General features: G+C 54.4%; 2 protein-coding genes across 6 annotated transcripts in view; both read left to right on the top strand.

The window, feature by feature from the left end:
• CLCF1 (cardiotrophin like cytokine factor 1) overlaps positions 1 to 8,701 on the top strand; it is a 13,096-nt gene extending 4,395 nt beyond the window's left edge. For 2 of the 4 annotated variants that reach the window (XM_023743839.1, XM_023743838.1), the window contains 2 exons: positions 5,271 to 5,437; positions 7,262 to 8,698. In XM_023743839.1, the coding sequence (XP_023599607.1) occupies positions 5,285 to 5,437; positions 7,262 to 7,756 (648 nt within the window). In that variant the 5' untranslated portion in view covers positions 5,271 to 5,284 and the 3' untranslated portion in view covers positions 7,757 to 8,698. Of the gene's footprint in view, positions 1 to 4,518; positions 5,438 to 7,261 lie in introns of those variants that run through there. The other 2 variants (XM_006102504.3, XM_014467822.2) reach the window with 2 other exon arrangements.
• A 7,455-nt stretch (positions 8,702 to 16,156) lies between these two features.
• Positions 16,157 to 18,210, top strand: POLD4 (DNA polymerase delta 4, accessory subunit). 2 transcript variants are annotated; one of them, XM_006102503.3, is made up of 4 exons: positions 16,159 to 16,463; positions 16,708 to 16,797; positions 17,010 to 17,121; positions 17,738 to 17,940. In XM_006102503.3, the coding sequence occupies exons 1-4, from the start codon at positions 16,367 to 16,369 to the stop codon at positions 17,760 to 17,762; spliced, it is 324 nt and encodes a 107-aa protein (XP_006102565.1). In that variant the 5' UTR covers positions 16,159 to 16,366; the 3' UTR covers positions 17,763 to 17,940. The 2 variants fall into 2 exon arrangements, with proteins under 2 accessions (XP_023599610.1, XP_006102565.1); XM_023743842.1 differs by lacking the exon at positions 17,010 to 17,121 and having other exon boundaries at positions 16,157 to 16,463; positions 17,738 to 18,210.
• The last annotated feature ends 230 nt before the right edge of the window (positions 18,211 to 18,440 follow it).

Raw genomic sequence — 18,440 nt, forward strand, 5'->3', positions numbered from 1 at the left:
CTCTGACCCTCCCCCCTTCCTTGTCTGCTGTCCAGAAGTCCCTCCCCCAGAGACCTCCGGCCCCGGAGGACCCCGTCCCCAGCTTTCTCCTGCGCCCGGCCTGACCCTCCCGCAGGGGTCGGAGAGGGCTGCCCGGAGCCAAGGGGAGCAGGCGGTCCTCCGCGGCCGGAGCAATCCGAGCCCTTTAGAGAGGCTGTGGGCGGGGGGCACTGGACACACTCCTGTCAGGCGCTCTCTACCCCGGCGGACATCCCCGTCTCTCAGGGTCCCCGCAGACCCCTCCTGGGCTCCCACACACAATGCCCCTTCCGTGGGACACCGAGGCTCATCCCCCTGACGGACCAGACCTGCTTCCACCACTGGCTCAAGCACACTCACTGCGCCGGAGCCACGAGGTCAACCAGAGAAAGGGCACCAGGCAGTGATGGCAGCAACTGTCACCCAGCTGCCCCAGTCTCTCCCCCTCCCGCTCCCCTCGCAGAGCCCGCACTCCTGCCCAGTCACACTGTGCACACCACCCTGCCACACCCGCTCGCTGCTAGTGACACTTCACATTCCTCCCCACAATCCCACCTGCTTGTTCACACCGGGGCTCCTGCCTGATCCCTCAGAGCCCCTCCCAGGCCTTTTGGATAACAACACCCTTTGAAACTCACCCGCACACTGACCCCTACTATTTCCTAACTTCTTCCCCTGCCTCGCTAAAGCCGGTGGCCCAGCTTCCCTGGCCTCCGCTCTCTCTGAGCACCCCCAGGGTCCTTTTGCAGCACCATCCAGAACCCTCTCACTCCAACGAAAGCCCAACTCCTGTGTCCACATGGACTTCACAAGGCAAGGCAGCTGGCCTGCCTGGCTGCTTCTTTCCCAGGCCTCAGTTTCTTGTCATTTAGGTGGAAGAGAAGGGCAGGGAGGGGGCTGTTGAGGAGGACAGCAGAGACAGAGCCCCACGTGGTTCTGCTGAGGAACTTGAGCATGCATGGTGCAACCCCTCACTACAGCCCCATTACCTGATGGGTTGCTGGCAAAGCGAGGTCTCCTGACTTCTGGGGGCTCATGTGTACTCACTCACTAAGCCACCTCTCAGCAGCCTGGGGGACAGGAACCAAGGAGAGGATGGAGGGGAGGGCAGGCCAGGCAGCCCAGAGGACAGGAAAGTCCCGCTGTGTCTGTGGGCCTTTCCCTGGGAAGGCAGGTTGGGAAGCTCCCCCATGGACCCGTTCTTAGTCTCAATGCCTGGATCTCATACCACAGTGGGCACCACCCCTAACCTGCTTCATTCCCCCAATTCCCCTCAACAGACCCCTTCAAAGTCACCAGGATGCTTTCCTGATCTGGCCTGAGGGCAGGGCTTTTCCTTCTGGCTCCCACATTTAGCCCAACACTCTGGAGCTTTGCGATGCCTCCCTGGCTCCTATGCATTCCGCTGATAGCTCTTAGCCACCAGTTCCAGGAGCAGAATCTCCCGGCTGACTTGTCCTACTCTCCCTGCCCATCCTGGCACATCTGTACTGCCGAGCCCCACACCCTTAGTGCGTGGAGTGAGGTCAGCCTGGGGGATACAGGCTACGGACTGAGGGGCAGCTGGCCAAAGGCATGCACACACAGGTGTGCCTGTCTGTGCAGCGTGTCAGGGTGGCTATGCGCTTGCAGTCCGAGGTGTGCCTGTGAGTGTTCATGAGGGGGGCCTCGGTTCCCAGAGCCCAGGGATCTGGATGGAATTAGGGGCCGGCCCAGGCGGGGGCCAGGATGGGGGGGTGAGGGGGGCTGCAGCAGGAAACGTGAGCTGCACTCATTAGCTCCTCACGTGCTCAGCCGGATTTATAAACACAGGGGAAGACGGGATGTAAACAATCAGTGGGCAGCAGCCAGAGCCAGAGCTGGGGCGGGAGCTGGTCGGGTGCCAGGACTGGGAGATGGGGCCCAGGACACAGTCCTTAGTGGCCAGGTCCACCTGCACACCATGAACTTGGAGAGGAGGATCAATGAGGGCTCCAGGATGCCCACTGCACTCTCCCTCCTAGGGACACAGGCAAGCTGCAAGCTACTTACAACTAAACCACAGGTTGTCTCTGCCCCAGATGCTTTTGCTGCCTGAGATATGGGAACATTTTGCCCGGAGTGGAAGCTGTCATGACAGAGGGTAGAGCCCCGTCCTGTCCCCTTTCTCCTTTCCTAGCCCCTTTCCCCTCTGGGTTTCTGAGACTCCTTCCCTCTTTCTGGTTCTCTCTATGGGTCAGTCAGTTGGATCCTTCTGCTCTCTCCCTTGCACCCCCCCACCCACCCACATTGCAGTGACAGTTACCTCAGAACTGAAATATTCCTGGAAACACCGGCCTTGTCTGGTTAATTTCATGAGCCGTTTTTCTGCCCAGATGACTTAGCTCTTGTTTATCCAAAGGCTTCTCCCCCTCTCCCCCTGCTGTCCCTGTGTAGGGAGCCAGTGCTCCCCAGGGATGTCCCACAGGGCCCAGAAGAGGAGGGGGGAAACAAGTCCCATAGCTGGGTTCCTGACTGCCCCCCCCACAATGGGATAAGCAGAGCCCTGCCCCAGAACTCTTGTCTAGCAGGGCTGCCCAAAGCAGGGTGGGGTAAAGAGGCAAGCCCAGCTCCCAATTGCTGCTTCAGCCAGGACCCTCAGCATTGCCACTGGCTGCCAGCCAGGCCAGACTCAATCTTGAAAGCTACCTCAAGGCTGGAAGGGCCACTGCCCATCTCAGCAGGTCTCTACCTCCAAAACTAACCCCACCTTGTACCAGTAGGATCTTGGGAGTGACTCAGTCAGACAGCCAGGCTAAGAGTAGCCCAAGGCTTCATGCAGAGGAGAAGGGCCTGGAGTTGTCTTGGGATGTGAAGAACAGGGACTAGAAAGGAACTCAGAGTGAGCAAGAGCTCAGATAGAAAGAAAGAGTAAGGAAAGGAACATTCAGGAGGGAATGCACAGGCTGGAGATGGGGGAAGAGCAAAAAGGGAGCCTGTCTCCTCAGGGAGCAGTTATGTGCCTGACCCTCCTCTCTGTCCTAAAACACATGCCTGTGAGCGCTCGCGCGCACACACACACACACACACACACACACACACAAACACCAAGAGCCCTTCACCAAAAGGGCAGGTCCCTGAGACTAGCAGTACCCTTACTCCCATGCTCCATCAGTAAAGCCAGTCAGTCACACATCTGAAGGTCAAGACTGACCAGTTGGCGTGGCTCAGTGATTGTCGACCTCTGAACCAGGAAGTCATGATTCAATTCCCAGTTTGGGCACATGCCCGGGTTGCAGGCTTGATCCCCACTGTGGGGCATGCAGGTGGCAGCCGATTGATGATTCTCCTTCATTTCTCTCTCAACCCTTTCTCTCTGAAATCAGTATATATAAAGACTGACCAGTTGGGGACACTGCAGGAGTCCCCACCTGATCCTCACACTCTGTAAGAGACATTCTATACAATTTGAATCCTAAACCCTCCCAAGTTTTACCCTCTCTAAAACCCTGACCCAGTATTATGACTAACTGTAAACTTAACCTAGTCTTAACTCAAACCTCTCCTAACTCTAAGTACAGTCAAGTTGTTAAACCCATATCCAACTTACTTTTATCAAAACAACATAAGTCATTGCAGAAAATGTGAAAGTATAGAATATAAATTAGAAGGAAAAAACCACTCATGGTCTCACATCTATCCAAGCTCAAAATCCACTAGCAACATTCTTAGTGACATGCCATGCATCACCCTATCTGAAAATCTGAATCAACACATTCACAAACCGTAGTCCCAGCCAACCCTCTGCCTGCCCAAACCTAACCACATCCCCCAGCTGGACTCAAACCTCAACCACACTCACTCAGCCAAATCCCAATAAATTAACCTGAAACTTTAAAAGCAACCCAGTCCTTAAAGCTAACCTAGCCCAATGCCAATTATAGCCTTACCTTATCCTAACCTTAATTGCTTTACCCAGTCCCAATGCCCACTGAATCCTGGCCAAGTGTTCTTGATCTTGGACCTCACCTAAAAGCTGGGAAAATCATGTTTCCCAACCACTTATGTCTGTTCTCACAGCACTGACCCCTGGCCTCTGGCATCCACAGATGTCCAGACTCTCCAGCGCCATCAGCTGACAGACACAATTCATTGAATACACCATTCTCTCTCTCCCTCTCCCTTCCTTCCACCCTCCCTGCCCCCCTCCACTGCAGGCTGATTGAAAGCCTCATGCAGCTTAACCTTTTCCCCATCTAAAACCCTATATAACAGTGGTTCTCAACCTGCCCAATGCCGAGACCCTTTAATACAGTTCCTCATGTTGTGGTGACCCCCAACCATAAAATTATTTTCATTGCTAATTCATAACTGTAATTTTGCTACTGTTATGAATCAATGTAAATATCTGATATGCAGGATGTATTTTCATCATTACAAATTGAACATAATTAAAGCATGGTGATTAATCACAAGAACAATATGTAATTATATATGTGTTTTCTGATGGTCTTAGGCGACCCCTGTGAAAGGGTCGTTCAACCCCCAAAGGGGTCGCGACCCACAGGTTGAGAACCGCTGCTATATAAGAATGGAGCACACTTCCCTGAGAGTGAACGTTAACTCTCCATTAACCCCATCCTGCATTTCCACACCAAGGATCATATCCTAGAATGTCCCCACCACTGACCGCATGAGCCAGCCCTGTGTCCTTCCGCCTGACCCTGGTGGTCTGACCCTACACCTTGCCTCCTATAGCTTGACTGGGACTTGTTAGTTGGGGGGGGAGGGGTACAGAAGAGGGAGGAGACAGCCTCTCTCCTCCACCTCTCCCCAGGGCTGACTGCTCTCAACTGGCAGCTCTGACATGTGCTGTTTCCCACCCCAACCCCTTGGCTCCCCGCAAGCTGCAGTGGAACTAGAGGCTGGGAGAGGAGGCTGAGGTACACCTGGAACTTGGGAACACTGATTTGTGTCCCTAGACCTGGCCCTCCTTGTACACATACCTACATGGTGGCACATACAGTGACTGTTAGCTGACCCACAAATATACTCTCCAGTATCTACTGGTATAATGTATAACATACATGCCTACACACACACACACACACACACACACACACGAACGAGCGAACGCTTTCTGGGGCCAGGAATGCTCCCCTCCTCCATCCCCCGCTGCCTCCCATCTGGCGTCCCACTCCTCCCTCTGAGCCCAAGGTGGGGACAGACACCTGAGGGGCTGCCAGCTGCTACCTCTACCAGGCCAGGCCCACCCTCATGCTTCTTGTCCACAGGGGACTCGTGGGGGATGCTAGCTTGCCTGTGCACCGTGCTCTGGCACCTCCCTGCAGTGCCAGCCCTCAATCGCACAGGGGACCCAGGGCCTGGTCCCTCCATCCAGAAAACCTATGACCTCACCCGCTACCTGGAGCACCAACTCCGCAGCTTGGCTGGGACCTATGTGAGTATTAGGGGCGGCTTTAGGGGTCTGGGAATTGGGCAAAGAATGAGAAGAGGAGGTGGGGGAAGAGAATGGTAGAGGGGTCCTGATGAATGTGGGGTGATGAAGAGGGGACCTTTGGCTCCAAGCAGTCTCCATGTCTGGCCTGTCTCTTGCCCTTCCCTCTAGGGTGCCCCTTCCTCCCCATCCCTGGCCCCAGGACTAGGCATGTGGGCAGGCCTCGCACCCGCCTTGGCCCAATGCCCCACTGGCTGACTGCCCAGCCACCCGCCTCCCCCTGGGGGCCAGGGAAGTCTCCTCTGTTTACACCGTGTTGTGGTGTCTCTTGCAAGGGTGGGGCTGGGTGGGGATGGAGGGGCCCCACCTCCCATGCCTATGTTCCAGCTCGCCTCTGCCCCAGACCTGGGGCCCTGCTGCTCTGGACCCATGGGCCTTTCTTCTGTCTGCCTCTCCCATCCTAGATGGGCCTCCTAGGGGGGACTTGTGGGAAGGGGGCTGCAGGGAACCCAGGCCAGTAGTGGCAGGGGGCTCAGGGTGTGGATTGAAGTTCTGCCATAAGAATTTGGGGGCAGTCCAGAGGTGTTTGGAGAGCCCAGGAGAGGAGGAAGGAGGGTCAGAGTTAGCGAGGACCACGGGAACTGGCCCCCTCTTCCCGTGTTCCTCCTCTACATCCCAGACCCTACTCTGGAGCCAGGGAAAGAAAGGGGAGGAGGGTGGCGGGGGAGCTGGCTCCAGCCCCAGGATACACCGAGGAAATTAGTTTGTCTCTGTGCTTGTCAGCGTGTGAACCTCCCCCTGGGCCCTTGCCTATCCCAGGCCTCGCCCCTCTCTTCTCCCTTTCTCTCCCTGCTGAACTGTCTCCCTCAGCCCTTTCCCTGGGCCCCAGGCTTCTCCCCCGGGGGTTGGCAAGGCTGTCCTTTTCCCTACACTGACTTCCATACCCTTCCTCCAGCCCAGCTCTTGAGACTGCCTCAGTTTCTTCCTTCTGCAGTCCTGCTTCTATGGGCTGAGCCCTTCCTTGGAGGTTCGTGTGTACCTCTGTCCTCAGCCCTTCAGCTGGTGGGACTGGGCAAATGGAACTCTGATGCCCACAGGCCCCTCTGCCTTTCGACCTGCTTTTCCTGTCCAGAAAACCTTTGCTTGACTCTGCTACCCCCTCTAGTTCCCGACCCTTTTTCTCTCCTGGCGTTCCCTGCCAAATTTTTCGAAGGAGTGGTCTACACCCTCTGCCTCCACTTCCTCTCCACCCACTCACGCTTTAACCCCCTGCGATCTGGCTTCCAGGCCACTGCACGGTTCTCTCCAAGGTTGTCAGGCACCTCCTTCTTGCCAAACCCAACAGTATTTCCTGAGGCTCATTCTCCTTGCTCTCTGTTTTACAGCCACACTGTTGAGCACTGCTGCCTTCTTGAACTCTTCTTGGCTCTGCACTCTCGGTCCACCTTCTACCTCTGCAGCCTGGCCTCCTGGGTCCCCATCGCTCCTCTTCCGCTTCTGCCCTGCCTCCCGGTGGGCCCTCCCCAGAGGCTTGCACACACAGCCAGCCGATCAGCGAGTCCTCCCTGAGTTTCTGCTGCTCAATTTTCCTCATTCTACACCTCTCCACAGGAGAGCTCAGTACCCTCATTGCTTCAACTGTCATCTCCATGCAAACGACATCCATGGGGAAACTTAGGGTTGGCCTGTGAACAGAGAGATCTAGCATGGAGATGGGGCCAGTGTCGGGGACACAGGAAATAGAAGCTTTGGGGACAGGTATCTCCTGGTGGTGGCAAGCTGGCTGCTTGGCCCTCCTCCTTCCCCATCGCCCTCTCCTTTCCACAGCTGAACTACCTGGGCCCCCCTTTCAACGAGCCTGACTTCAACCCACCTCGGCTGGGGGCAGAGACTCTACCCAGGGCCACTGTCAACCTGGAAGTTTGGCGAAGCCTCAATGACAAACTGCGGCTGACCCAGAACTACGAGGCCTATAGCCACCTTCTGTGCCACTTGCGTGGCCTCAACCGCCAGGCTGCTGCAGCTGAGCTGCGTCGAAGCCTGGCCCACTTCTGTACCAGCCTCCAGGGCCTGCTGGGCAGCATTGCGGGTGTCATGGCAGCTCTGGGCTACCCGCTGCCCCAGCCTCTGCCCGGGACTGAGCCCACCTGGGCCCCTGGCCCTGCCCACAGTGACTTCCTCCAAAAGATGGATGACTTCTGGCTGTTGAAGGAGCTGCAGACCTGGCTTTGGCGCTCAGCTAAGGACTTCAACCGGCTCAAGAAGAAGATGCAACCTCCAGCAGCTGCTGTCACCCTGCACCTGGGGACCCATGGCTTCTAATCTTTGACCTTTACCACCTCCTCTTTCCCCTCCCCTTTCCAACCCTGCTCCCACTCTGGGAGGGAGAAACCTGTGTGCCAACACTTGTTGAGCCAGGAGACAGAAGCTGTGAGCCTCTGGCCCTTCCCAGACTTGGAAGAGGGCATGATGCAATAAGACCCATCCCCTCCCTACTTCCCAAAGTGCTGCAGGTCTGGAGAAGAGGTGCAATAGGCCCCCTCCCATTTCTACAGGAAGTAATGCTCAAGGGAGCCCGAAGTGGTTCGGGTCGGTGTAAAGGCTCTCACAGCCTCCTGCTTCCTGCCAACCACTTGTCAGTGCCCAACCAGCCCCTTAAGCGGCACTTGCAGGAAGCATGCCTGTAGGGCAGGGAGGGGGCCACCGCAGCATGTGCCTTTCTGGGGTGAAGCCCTTTGCTGCCTCACTCTCCTTGGATGGGTGTTGCTCCCCTACCCCAATTAACTCCATACATTCAATTCAGGAAACAAGCACAGTGGCAAGTCCAAACAGGAAGAGATGGTATTAAAAATGGAAGAGGTGAGGTCTGCGTTGGAGGTAATACTGAAAGCAGAGGGGCAGGCACAGACTGGACCCTGGGGTCACCAAGGCACTTGTGGCACAGGGTGGCAACCAAAGGACCTTGTCTTGATTTTTCTTGCCAGCATCATGGTGCCTCCTCTCTGCCCCCTTTTCCAGGGTATCTGTGGGTTGCCCAGCCTGGGGAGGGCAACCATAGCCACAGCCACAGGATTTCCTGAAAGTTTACATTGCAGTAGCATTTCGGGGTGTATGGGGCAGCTCCCCCAGGCCCTGCACCCCAGCCCCAACCACTCATGACTCTGTTTGTTGTATTAATATTTATTTATTTGGAGATGTTATTTATTAGATTATATTTATTGCAAATTTTCTATTCTTGTATTAACAAATAAAATGCTTGCCCCAGAAGCATCTCTGCTTGGCACTGCCCCTCCTCCCTGCTCTCATTACTGGTTCTCCTGGTCCTCCCCGGTCCCCTGGCTCCCATGGCTGCGAGGAGAGCCCGGGAGCCCAAAGGTTGACTCAGAGATGCGAAGAGCTTGGGGAAGAGGCTCTCCATGCTGTCGGGGAAGATGTGTACACAGCAGACTTCACTCCAGCTCTCCCATCAACGCCATATTCCTTTAGTCCTCCCAAAAGCCTTCTTACCTGTCACTTACCTTCCTTCTCCCCGCCTTTGCTCAGTCCACCTCACCTCTCTGGGTTACTTTAAAGGTCTCAGAGGTATGTCTCTTTGAAAAACAGTTTAGCTCTTTTTCCGGTGCTCTTTCCAAGTAGTCAGCCCATGCATTCAGTCCTCAGTTTCCCCAGAACCTCCACCTGTGGCTGCCTTTGGGCTCCTTCTCCCCAGCAGTGACCCTCGCTTTCTCATTGCCCTTCATCTGCTAGGGAGGGCAACAGACCACAGCCAAGTCGTGATTCTCAGCTGTGACTACTCCTTTCCAATGTAAGACAGATTAGTGGGAAGGAGAAAAAATCATACCGGTCTGCAAGTTAATAGGAGAGATGCTGTTTAAGGGGTGGCTTAAGCTCAAATTCTAGTTACATAACCTATGAGCTAAATGACCTTGGACAAATCACTTAAAGCTCTCTATTCTCCAGTTTCCCCATCTGTAAAATGGGATATTAAATACAGCAGCAGCGATTAGTAAAACAGATTACTTGTGGCATATGGCGTGTCAACAATCTAGTGAAGAGCTGCTGGATAAATTAATGGGCTAACTGCTCCCAGGTAATACATGGATATTTTACAAGAGCCTCCTGGAGACAGTACCCTAAGCGAAGGAAGTAACAAGTGATGGTGATGTCAATCAGTTGACAAATATTTTTAAAAAATTATATATATATATATATATATAATTTCAGAGAGGAAGGGAGAGGGACAGAAACATCAATGATGAGAGAATTGGCTCATCATTAATTTGGTTGCCTCCTGCACACCCCCCACTGGGGATTGAGCCTGCAACCCAGGAATGTGCCCTGACCAGAAATCGAACCATGACCTCCTGGTTCATAAGTAGATGCTCAACTGCTGAGCCACACTGGCCAGGCAGTTGATAAATATTTTAAAGACATTACCTGCCTATCACTGTGCTACTTGGTATAGGAAACATAAAAGAAGCCATTATAGAGCCTGTAATCAGTCTATTTGGGAAGAGAAGACCAGCTTACCTGAATCAATAAGGAACAAAAGCATACACATGTCGTATGCACTGGGCGGTCCCCACAAGTACATGAACCACTGGAAAGGGAGAGGCCAGAGCTATTGGACTTGCGCGTGGGTGGGGCAAGCCAGGCTCTGCTGAATGTCCCTGAGTCACCTGGCCCAACTTGGAGGGAACATGCCCACCCTGCAGGGTCGGGGCTCTTCAGGGAGAGAAATCTGCCCAGGCATGGCCCTGCCTTCTGCCTAACAAGACAGAAGGAGAGGGCATCTGGGCTGTCTCCATGCAGGGGCAAAATGAGTAGCAGCTGTTATATGTAAGGCACCAAGCAAAGGGCTGTACAGAATACAGGGGGAAGAGCGGGATGTCCCACACTGCTGTACTGTAAGCTTTTGGGGGACAGATTCCGAGTCTTCCCCATCTGTCTATCCCAGCACCCAGCTCAAGCTCCAGCCTAAAGATGGTGATCAATTAGTGTGTTGAACAAAACAACTTGTTACTTCCTTCCCTCCTCACAAATGCTAGAATCCAAGGTAGAATTTGATTAAGTTTAGAAAAACCCAGGGAAAATACTATGGACATCAAGGAAGAAGCAATTGCTTTCAGTTGAGTGAGGACTCCGCTAGTCTGTGAGCCCTAGAAGGGAGGCAAGGATTGTCTGAGATCACTGTGTATTTCCAGTGCCTTGCACACAGTAAGTGCTTTTGCATAAATAAAGAAGGTGGGATTTGACACCATTCTTGAAGGATGGGCAAAGCAAGGGATAGTTAAGTGTGTCCATCTCCCTTTAAAGCAGGTAGCATCTTGAAGGCAGGCTCTGTAATCTATTCATCTTTGTATTCCTACAGCATTTTAGCACAATGCCGAACACAGATTAAAGTTCTCCATAATTTGATTTAAAGTGTGTCCAGACAATAATGTGCTAAAAGTCAAGAGAGGAGAGTTTTAAGGAAGCTGCTGATTGACAGAGTCAGATGCCCCAGAAGAACTGAGAGAATATGGGCAAAATCCACTGGCATTGGTAAAATCAGGCAGTCGTTGGTGACCCTTGCAAAAGCAGTTAAGAGGCAGATACCAAACTGTGAGATTAAAGAAGGAGATGATAAGAAAGTAGAAGGGGTAAATATATTCCCTCAGAAGTTTGGTGGCAAAAGGAATATCTAGAGATGGTAACAGAAGCATGGAAGGTTTTTTGTTTGTTTGGTTGGTTTGCTGTTGTTGTTTTTTAAACAGAAGAGATCTAAACATGTCATTGCTGCCTGAGGAGTGGCAGTGGAAGAATGGAGAGACTTGGGGAATGGAATCACAGACAAGCACAGGAAAATTAAAAGGGTTGCTGGGCAGCCACAAGGAACCAGGTAACATCAGCAAACAGCTCTGTTGTCACCAACCATTTGGCATGGATTGTGACATTCCCTAGCAAGTGAGAGATGATGCCCAGAGGTAGGGACAGAGTGGAGAAAGGGCATTCCCCAAAGCTGAGGACTGGCAAGGCAGGAATGGCAGTGAACCATGGGGCAGTGAGTATGTGGGACTCTAGAAGGTTAGAGATTGTACTGTTGAGTGGCTATGTGCCTTGCAGAGCACAGTGCAGGCAGGTAAGTAGCCACGGGAAATGGGAGCGAGACTGGGAGGAGAAGGGTGGATGAGTGCTGGAGTTCTCTCCAGCTAAGAATGCAGAGGGTGCACCCTAGGAGCAGGGTTAGGGAGGTGGACACAGAGGAAAACCCAGTCATAGAGGACATTTCATAGTTTGAGTTTTTGAACTTTCTTCCAAATAGCCCCCTACTGATGGTGTTGGCAGTGGGAGCCCCTCCTTGGGTTTCGGTACTTTAGTCAAGGGGCAGGTAGCTCCTGGTAAATGGCATGTTATCAGGCTTTTCTGTGAGTGGGTTTGTCATTCTGCATCCACAGCTGTTTCAGGAGAGGTGATGAGTTTTTATTGGTTATCCTAGGCTTCACCTCTTAAGTGTGGTCTTATAGTCAGGGGCCCAGGTATCCAGAGGTCAACCTAAGAACTTAGAATACCTGAAGCCCTTCAGTGACACGGAGGGAGGGTGTTGTCTCTAAAAGGCATCTGTTCCCGGGAAGCCTAGGGAAAGTGAGAGGGTGGGGGAGAGAAGGCCCTTCTCCCTGTCTTTTCCAGATATTACAGAGTGGATTAGAAATCTCATTTTCATCTAACAACCCTGTGTTTAAGATGGAGAACTGTCATATGGGTGGAGGGGGGGGGAGGACAATTTCCAGGGTCATAGGAGTGGGTACAGAAGAGGATCAGACACAGGGTGGCAAAAGGGTAGTCACACCTTGCCAGTTGCCCACTTTTTGCAAAGACTGACCCGACATCCAGGACTTAGGGCCCCCTCAGTAAGTTAGGAGACTCATTCAAGCACTCATGTTACACACATACACTCACACACACTCACCCACCCCAAATGGGGAAGGGCCAAGGGAGGCCCTTGTTCTCCTGAACCTAGAGGGCAACGACCAGTGACCCAGGCCTGGCTGAATGCTCTGATGGGTGGCTTCCTCTCAGCCCCTCCTTCTCTGGAGCCACAACTGCCCCTGCCTTTGTCACTTCAATTCCTGAGCTCCCTGACTCAGCCTGGTTCCCCCCATTTCCCAACAGTGGACAAAGCCCTTGTCAGTGGGGTGAGGGCTGGGGCAGTAAGAGAATACTGTGAGCTTTAGAACCAGAAATCCAGCCCTTTCCTCAGCTCAACCTTCAGGGTCCCTCAGTCTCCATTCAGAGGTGTCCTCTAGGCCCCTCTCCAACTTGTCCTGATCTCCAAAGCTTGGCTGATGGGGTGGAAACCAACTAGGACTTCTTCCCAGCTGGACAAAGTCTGACACCTGGTGGCCACCTTGAGGAATGGCTAGAAGGGCCCCTTTTCAAATCTCCCCAGAACTTTACAAGGAAGGATGGCCAAGGTAAAAAGGGAGGTGATGAGAGGAGGTTTGGAGTGGGTGGTTGGGACAGGACAAAAGAGACATCCAGTGGCAAAAAAACCCAGACCCAGGGGAACCTTTGCCTTCTACCAGGCTCCCACCCCGTAAGCCTACTAGGCCAGAGAACCTGGAAGAACTTGAGGTGGGATGTCTGGGAGGTTTGTGAGGGACTAGGAGGAGCTGCCTGAAAGAATTTTGGCCCACAGGGTGGGGAATGGGGCCCAGGGTGTATGAGTATGTGGGGGCTCTGGGTGGGTGGCAGGGCCTGAGGGCCTGAGGAAGGGGTGTGCTAGGGAGAGGGAAGGAGAGCGGGCAATGCCCCACAGCCCATTGGGCCCCAGGCAGCTGCTTCCCTCCCTCCCTCCACCTGCCCCCACCTTCCTAGCTCTAGCTGGCTTTTCCCACAAGCTCCATCATGAGCTGGGGGAAGGAAAGGGGCTCTTAGAGTGCATGCGTGGTGCTGAGGCCCCCCCATCCTGCCTCATTGTCTGAGCTAAGCCAGGTTTAATCCCCCTTCCCCTTGGAGCAGTCAGCGGTGGGCCTCAGCCCTCAGGACGGTTCTGAGCTTCTGTTTCAGTTCTTTTCTCTCCTTTTCTTTTGAGTTCCTCCAAGACTTTGGTCCTGACTATGAAGCAAGGGCCTTGAGTATTCCCAGGCCAAAGTACAAAGGTCACTCCTGCTAGTCCCATCACCAACCTTTGGGGGTTATGGCTGACACAGGAACTTAGGCCTTAGTCTCAGGAAATTCCCTAAAGGAGAGAGAATTTAGCCTCCAACTCAGACCTCTGGCCTGGCCTTCTAGCCTGAAGCCTGAACTGTGACAGGCCCGACAGCAGCTTTGGGGATGGGCCAGGAGGCTGCCTGAATAGGGCAGGGGTTCAAGGAAGAAAGGTGACAGGGAGCAGACAAGGTTGGGGAAGTAAAGAAGGGAAGGTGAAAGTCTGGTCTAGTTGCCAGAACACCTTAAGGAGCCAGATGCCAAGTAAAGGAAAGATGCCAATTGGACAGAGTTGGTTCTACACCCCTGGGTGCCAACTCCTTCGAACCTTGGGAGCTCGATCCCATTGCTATCGACTAGGAGAGAAGGGCAACGCTGCCAGTGGAGAGTTCCTGCAAGCCAGTCCTCGGGTGCCTGCACTAGAGCTGACTGCCCTGATTCTCCTTTTTTTGGGGGTACTGGGTGAAGCTGAAGGCCAAGGGAGACATCTTCCAGGCTGGGTGAGAGAGGCTAGAAGGGCCTGGGCCAGGCAGAGCTGGGGGCAGCTGGCAGGGATGACCCAGACAGTGTCCACAGAGCAGGTCAGGGTGCCAGAGGGGAGAGGGAATAGGCAGTAGGAACCACTGTGGCCGCCCAGTGGCACACCCCATTTCACGCTCCCTGGGCGGTGGCAGGGCCTCACGGCTATCAGCTTTCAGGGGTGGGAGGGGCCAGGAATGAGGAGGGATCTGCCCCACCCATGGCTCCCTATTCCCTTAGGGCTTTGTGGGCTTAGGAGTTGGGTGCCATACACCTCTGGCAATGCCCCCTGGGGAGAGGGTCGTCAGTCCCACAGAGCTGGACACCATCATTCCTCCATAGAGTACTCAGTGCCTGACTGGACCCCACACCTAAACCCTTTGTAGGCCTGGTGGAGAGGGCCTCCCTGCTTCCCTCCCAACACAGCTGGGCCCCTCAATGTGGGCCCCACTTAGTCTATAATGCAGACGGGGGATTAGATCAGGCCCAGCCCAAACAATGAAGCAGGGAAGGGCCCTGCAGCTCTGTGCAATGCGCCACGAGCTCTCACTTCTGGACTCAGACGTGGCCCATCCCCAAGGAAGTAGAGGGGGAGAGCCAGGCGGGAGGAGGCCCCTGAGACATGCCTGCTCCTCTCCTCCCCTTCAGTGGCCCACTCTCTAGTGTTCTCACTTGTGCCCACTGCCCTCCTGTCACAGGGCACTCAGACTCCAGAGCAGTAGAAGAAGGGGAAGGCAGTGCCCTGCGTAGGCCCTCGTACCCCTGAAGGGAAGAACTGGATGGGATCCCTAGAGGGTGATTAGAGCAGGGCTGGTCCCTGTGCCGATTCCCAGACTCCCACTGGCCAGCACTTTTGCCTGCTGCCAGGAAGTTGGTGAGGGGGAGGCGGGCGTAGGGGTGAGTCAGCGATGACAGGAGCCCAGGGACAAAGGTCATGGGTGGAGAATTGAGAGGCACTGTTTATTCAGCTTGCCTCCTCCAGGAGGTCTTCCAGTGCTAAGCCAGCCCTGTGGTCCAACCCATCTCTGACCCACCCTTCCCCCCTCTCCTGTTTGTTAGAAATGTTATCCTTGCACGGACAACTTCTGAGTCCCATCTGCCTGCCCCTATAGCCGGTGAGCTCCAGAGGAGCACAGAGGGGCTATGGTTTAACTGGGGCCCCACAATGTCTGTGACCATCAGTACTTCCTACTTTCAAGAACCATTTTACATCCATTTTAGTGGAGTGAATCTGTGGGAAAGTGCTTAGGACAGTATTTGGCACACTGTAAGTGCCATATAAGTGTTAGGTTTATTGTTGGTATTTTCTGCTCACACATTCACATTAGTGTGATACAGGCATGCAGACTGTGCTGTGAAGAACTGGGGATCCAAACACACTGGCCTCCTGCTCAGTGTGGAATCTTCCTGACTAGCAGGGCCGCAGGAACAGGCCGTGGGACCCCAGGAGAGCCGACAAGGCAAACGCTTGCTTGGACCAAGGGTGGGCAGTATCTTTGGGCGCAGACTGTGAGAAAGGAGCTTTCCAGATCCATGGGCTTCTCCAGCCAGCTCTCCTGGGGCCAGTGGGGGTGGGGTGGGAGCAGGGAAGAGGGCTGGATTAGCCCAAACTCTCTTCGGACCTCCAGACCTGCCCCCACAACATGCTGTGGGCCAAAGAGGGGGGGAGGGAGTGGAAGGCTCCAGCTGGGCCCTGGGGAGTTACAAACCTGCCACGGGGATTAGTGAGGCTGAAAAGAACATTTGCCTAGGAAGGGAAAACGGGAAGTGAGAGTCTGAGGATAACGCTCTGTAAGTCCCCCGAGACCCACTGCGGGCCAATGGGGGGGCGCAGGAGGAGGTGGTGCAGTCTGGGGCATTTTGACAGGTCCCCCACCCCAGCCTCACCCCTTCTCCCCTAGAACACAGCTGCTGCAGCTGCCCCGCCCTCTGCCTGCGCCGTCTGCCATTGGCTGGAGTCGGGCCACGCCTCTCCGAGGCGGCCTGCCATTGGCTTAGGTCTTTGATGTTTGCGTGCTGGAGGGCTAGGGGAGAGACGTCATTCCCTGGAACCCGCGGACTTCCTCTCTGCTTGTCGGGTCCTTCTGTCTGCCGGTTGCTGGTCTCAGGCTCGCTCTCTGGCCCAGCCCTCTGTCATCTCAGCAGCTGTCTTTCTCGTGCCCGCTGGCCTGTCTCTCTCCTTCCCTGCAATCGCCTTCTTCTCCGCCTGCCTGGGTGGCCGCCATGGGCCGGAAGCGGCTCATCACTGACTCCTACCCAGTAGTGAAGAGAAGGGAGGGCCCCGCTGGACTCAGCAAGGGGGAGCTGGCAACAGAGCTAGGTCTTTGGGGTGTGGGGAGGGCGGAGGAGTGGACACGGAGGGACATGGGACGTGGGCGGATGTGGGCAATGCAAGGGGAAGTGAAGTATGTCCTCTACTTCCTACACCAGGCCTGGCAGCAGAAGACAGAGGCAGGGGGTGGTGAGGGCTGAGAAGCAGAGGGACAGCTGTGAGGGGAGGGGCGGGGAGCCAGCCCTGCAGGGTACAGTCCTGGGCAGGCCTGAGGAACAGCTTGTCGTTGCAGAGGAAGAGATCCAGCCCCTGAGCGTGGATGAAGTGGAGCTGGAGCTGCTGAGGCAGTTTGACCTGGCTTGGCAGTATGGGCCCTGCACAGGTGAGGACCCCGCAAGCCCCAGAAGCACATGTTGGCACCAGTCCTATCACCCACCTCTCTCTGAAGCAATCCAAGCCCCTGCCTGTCCTTTTGGGCACTGTCTCCTGAGACTGGGGAGTATAGAGGTCCCTCCACACCCCTCCACACACATTCTCTAGCCTGGACTTTTCCCTGCCCACCATGAGGCCCCTGTCTTCTTCCCACCCTGGCAGGGATCACAAGGCTGCAGCGCTGGCATCGGGCAGAGCAGATGGGCTTGGAGCCTCCCCCAGAAGTGTATCAAGTGCTACAAACCCACCCTGGAGATCCCCGCTTCCAGTTCAGGTCAGAGACAGGCCAGGGAGGGCTTTCAGGGGGAGCCAGAGTCTTCTCCAGGCACCACCAGCCTGCTGATCCTGGGTGGGGGCTGCCCTGACCTGAGGGAGAAATGGATGCTGGCTTGGGAGTCCTTGCTGAGCAAGCAAGAAAGTTCTACAAGGTGCCTGGCTCAGGAGGGCAGAGGTTGCTTTAATGATTCTTTTAAATTATATATATATAATTTAAATGACGCTCTATCTATATATATATATATATTGATTTCAGAGAGGAAGGGAGAGGGAGAGAGATAGAAACATAAATGATGAGAGAGAATCATTGATTGGTGGCCTCCTGCACGCCCCCTACTAGGGATCAAGCCCGCAACCTGGGCATGTGGTCTTGATCGGAACCGAACCCAGGGTGACGCTCTATCCACTGAGCCAAACCAGCTAGGGCACTTTAATAATTCTTACCTCTGAGGTAATGGTGGGGGAAGGGTATACCCAGGGCCCAAGGTACTATCTATTTAGTACCAAGGGGATGGCGAAGGACTACAGGCCATAGCCAAGAACTGGTGCTGGTGCAATCATATCAAGGGACTTAATGACTCTCTGGTTTCTCTTCCCCCAATCCCCTTGCACAGTCTCTGGCATCTCTATCCCCTTTGAGGTCCCACCTAAGGTCTCCTGCTCGCTACCCAAGAACCTCAGGACACAAGCAAGAGCCAGTTACTGCCTCTCAGCTCAGCCCTGCTGTGGAGGACGTTGCAGGAAGGAGTCTTGCAGGGAACGAGAGACTGAATCTGGAAGTCTCCGTGCTCATCCCTCCATCTAACCAGCAGAGCCCCTCTGAGAGCCAAGGAGCACTTCCTGCATTGGTGGTGGTCTCTGAGGACAAGGACCTGGACATGACCATTCTGATACCTGCCACATACCTCCTTGACCTAAACACTGTGATCCTGGGGATGCTGTAGCAATTTAGGCACAGTCTTGGCAGAACAGACTTAGCAGATGCACTTCCTGCCTAGGGCTAGGAATCTGACGATAGAACTGGCTAAGCTTACGGGCAAGGGGTTCACTAATGCTTATCAATAAATAACACAGCCTGGCACCCTAACCTCCTGTCCCTTAATGTGGCTCTAATTGCGTTGGCATCACCCAGCAAGTTGATGGGTGGGAGAGAGCCAGCACCAGGCTTTTTTTACAAGGTGCATGTACCTCCTTCCACTGCCTAACAGACCTGAGAGAGAGGAAAGATACCTCAGAAAACTAACGGACAAGTCCTCCCAAGAGCTTAGCGGCCTCCGGTGCCCCCTGGTGGTGCACAGGGAAAGTACTCTTTAGTCA

Source organism: Myotis lucifugus, unplaced genomic scaffold (assembly GCF_000147115.1).
Source record: "Myotis lucifugus unplaced genomic scaffold, Myoluc2.0 scaffold_415, whole genome shotgun sequence".
In the NCBI taxonomy this organism is placed as follows: domain Eukaryota; kingdom Metazoa; phylum Chordata; class Mammalia; order Chiroptera; family Vespertilionidae; genus Myotis; species Myotis lucifugus.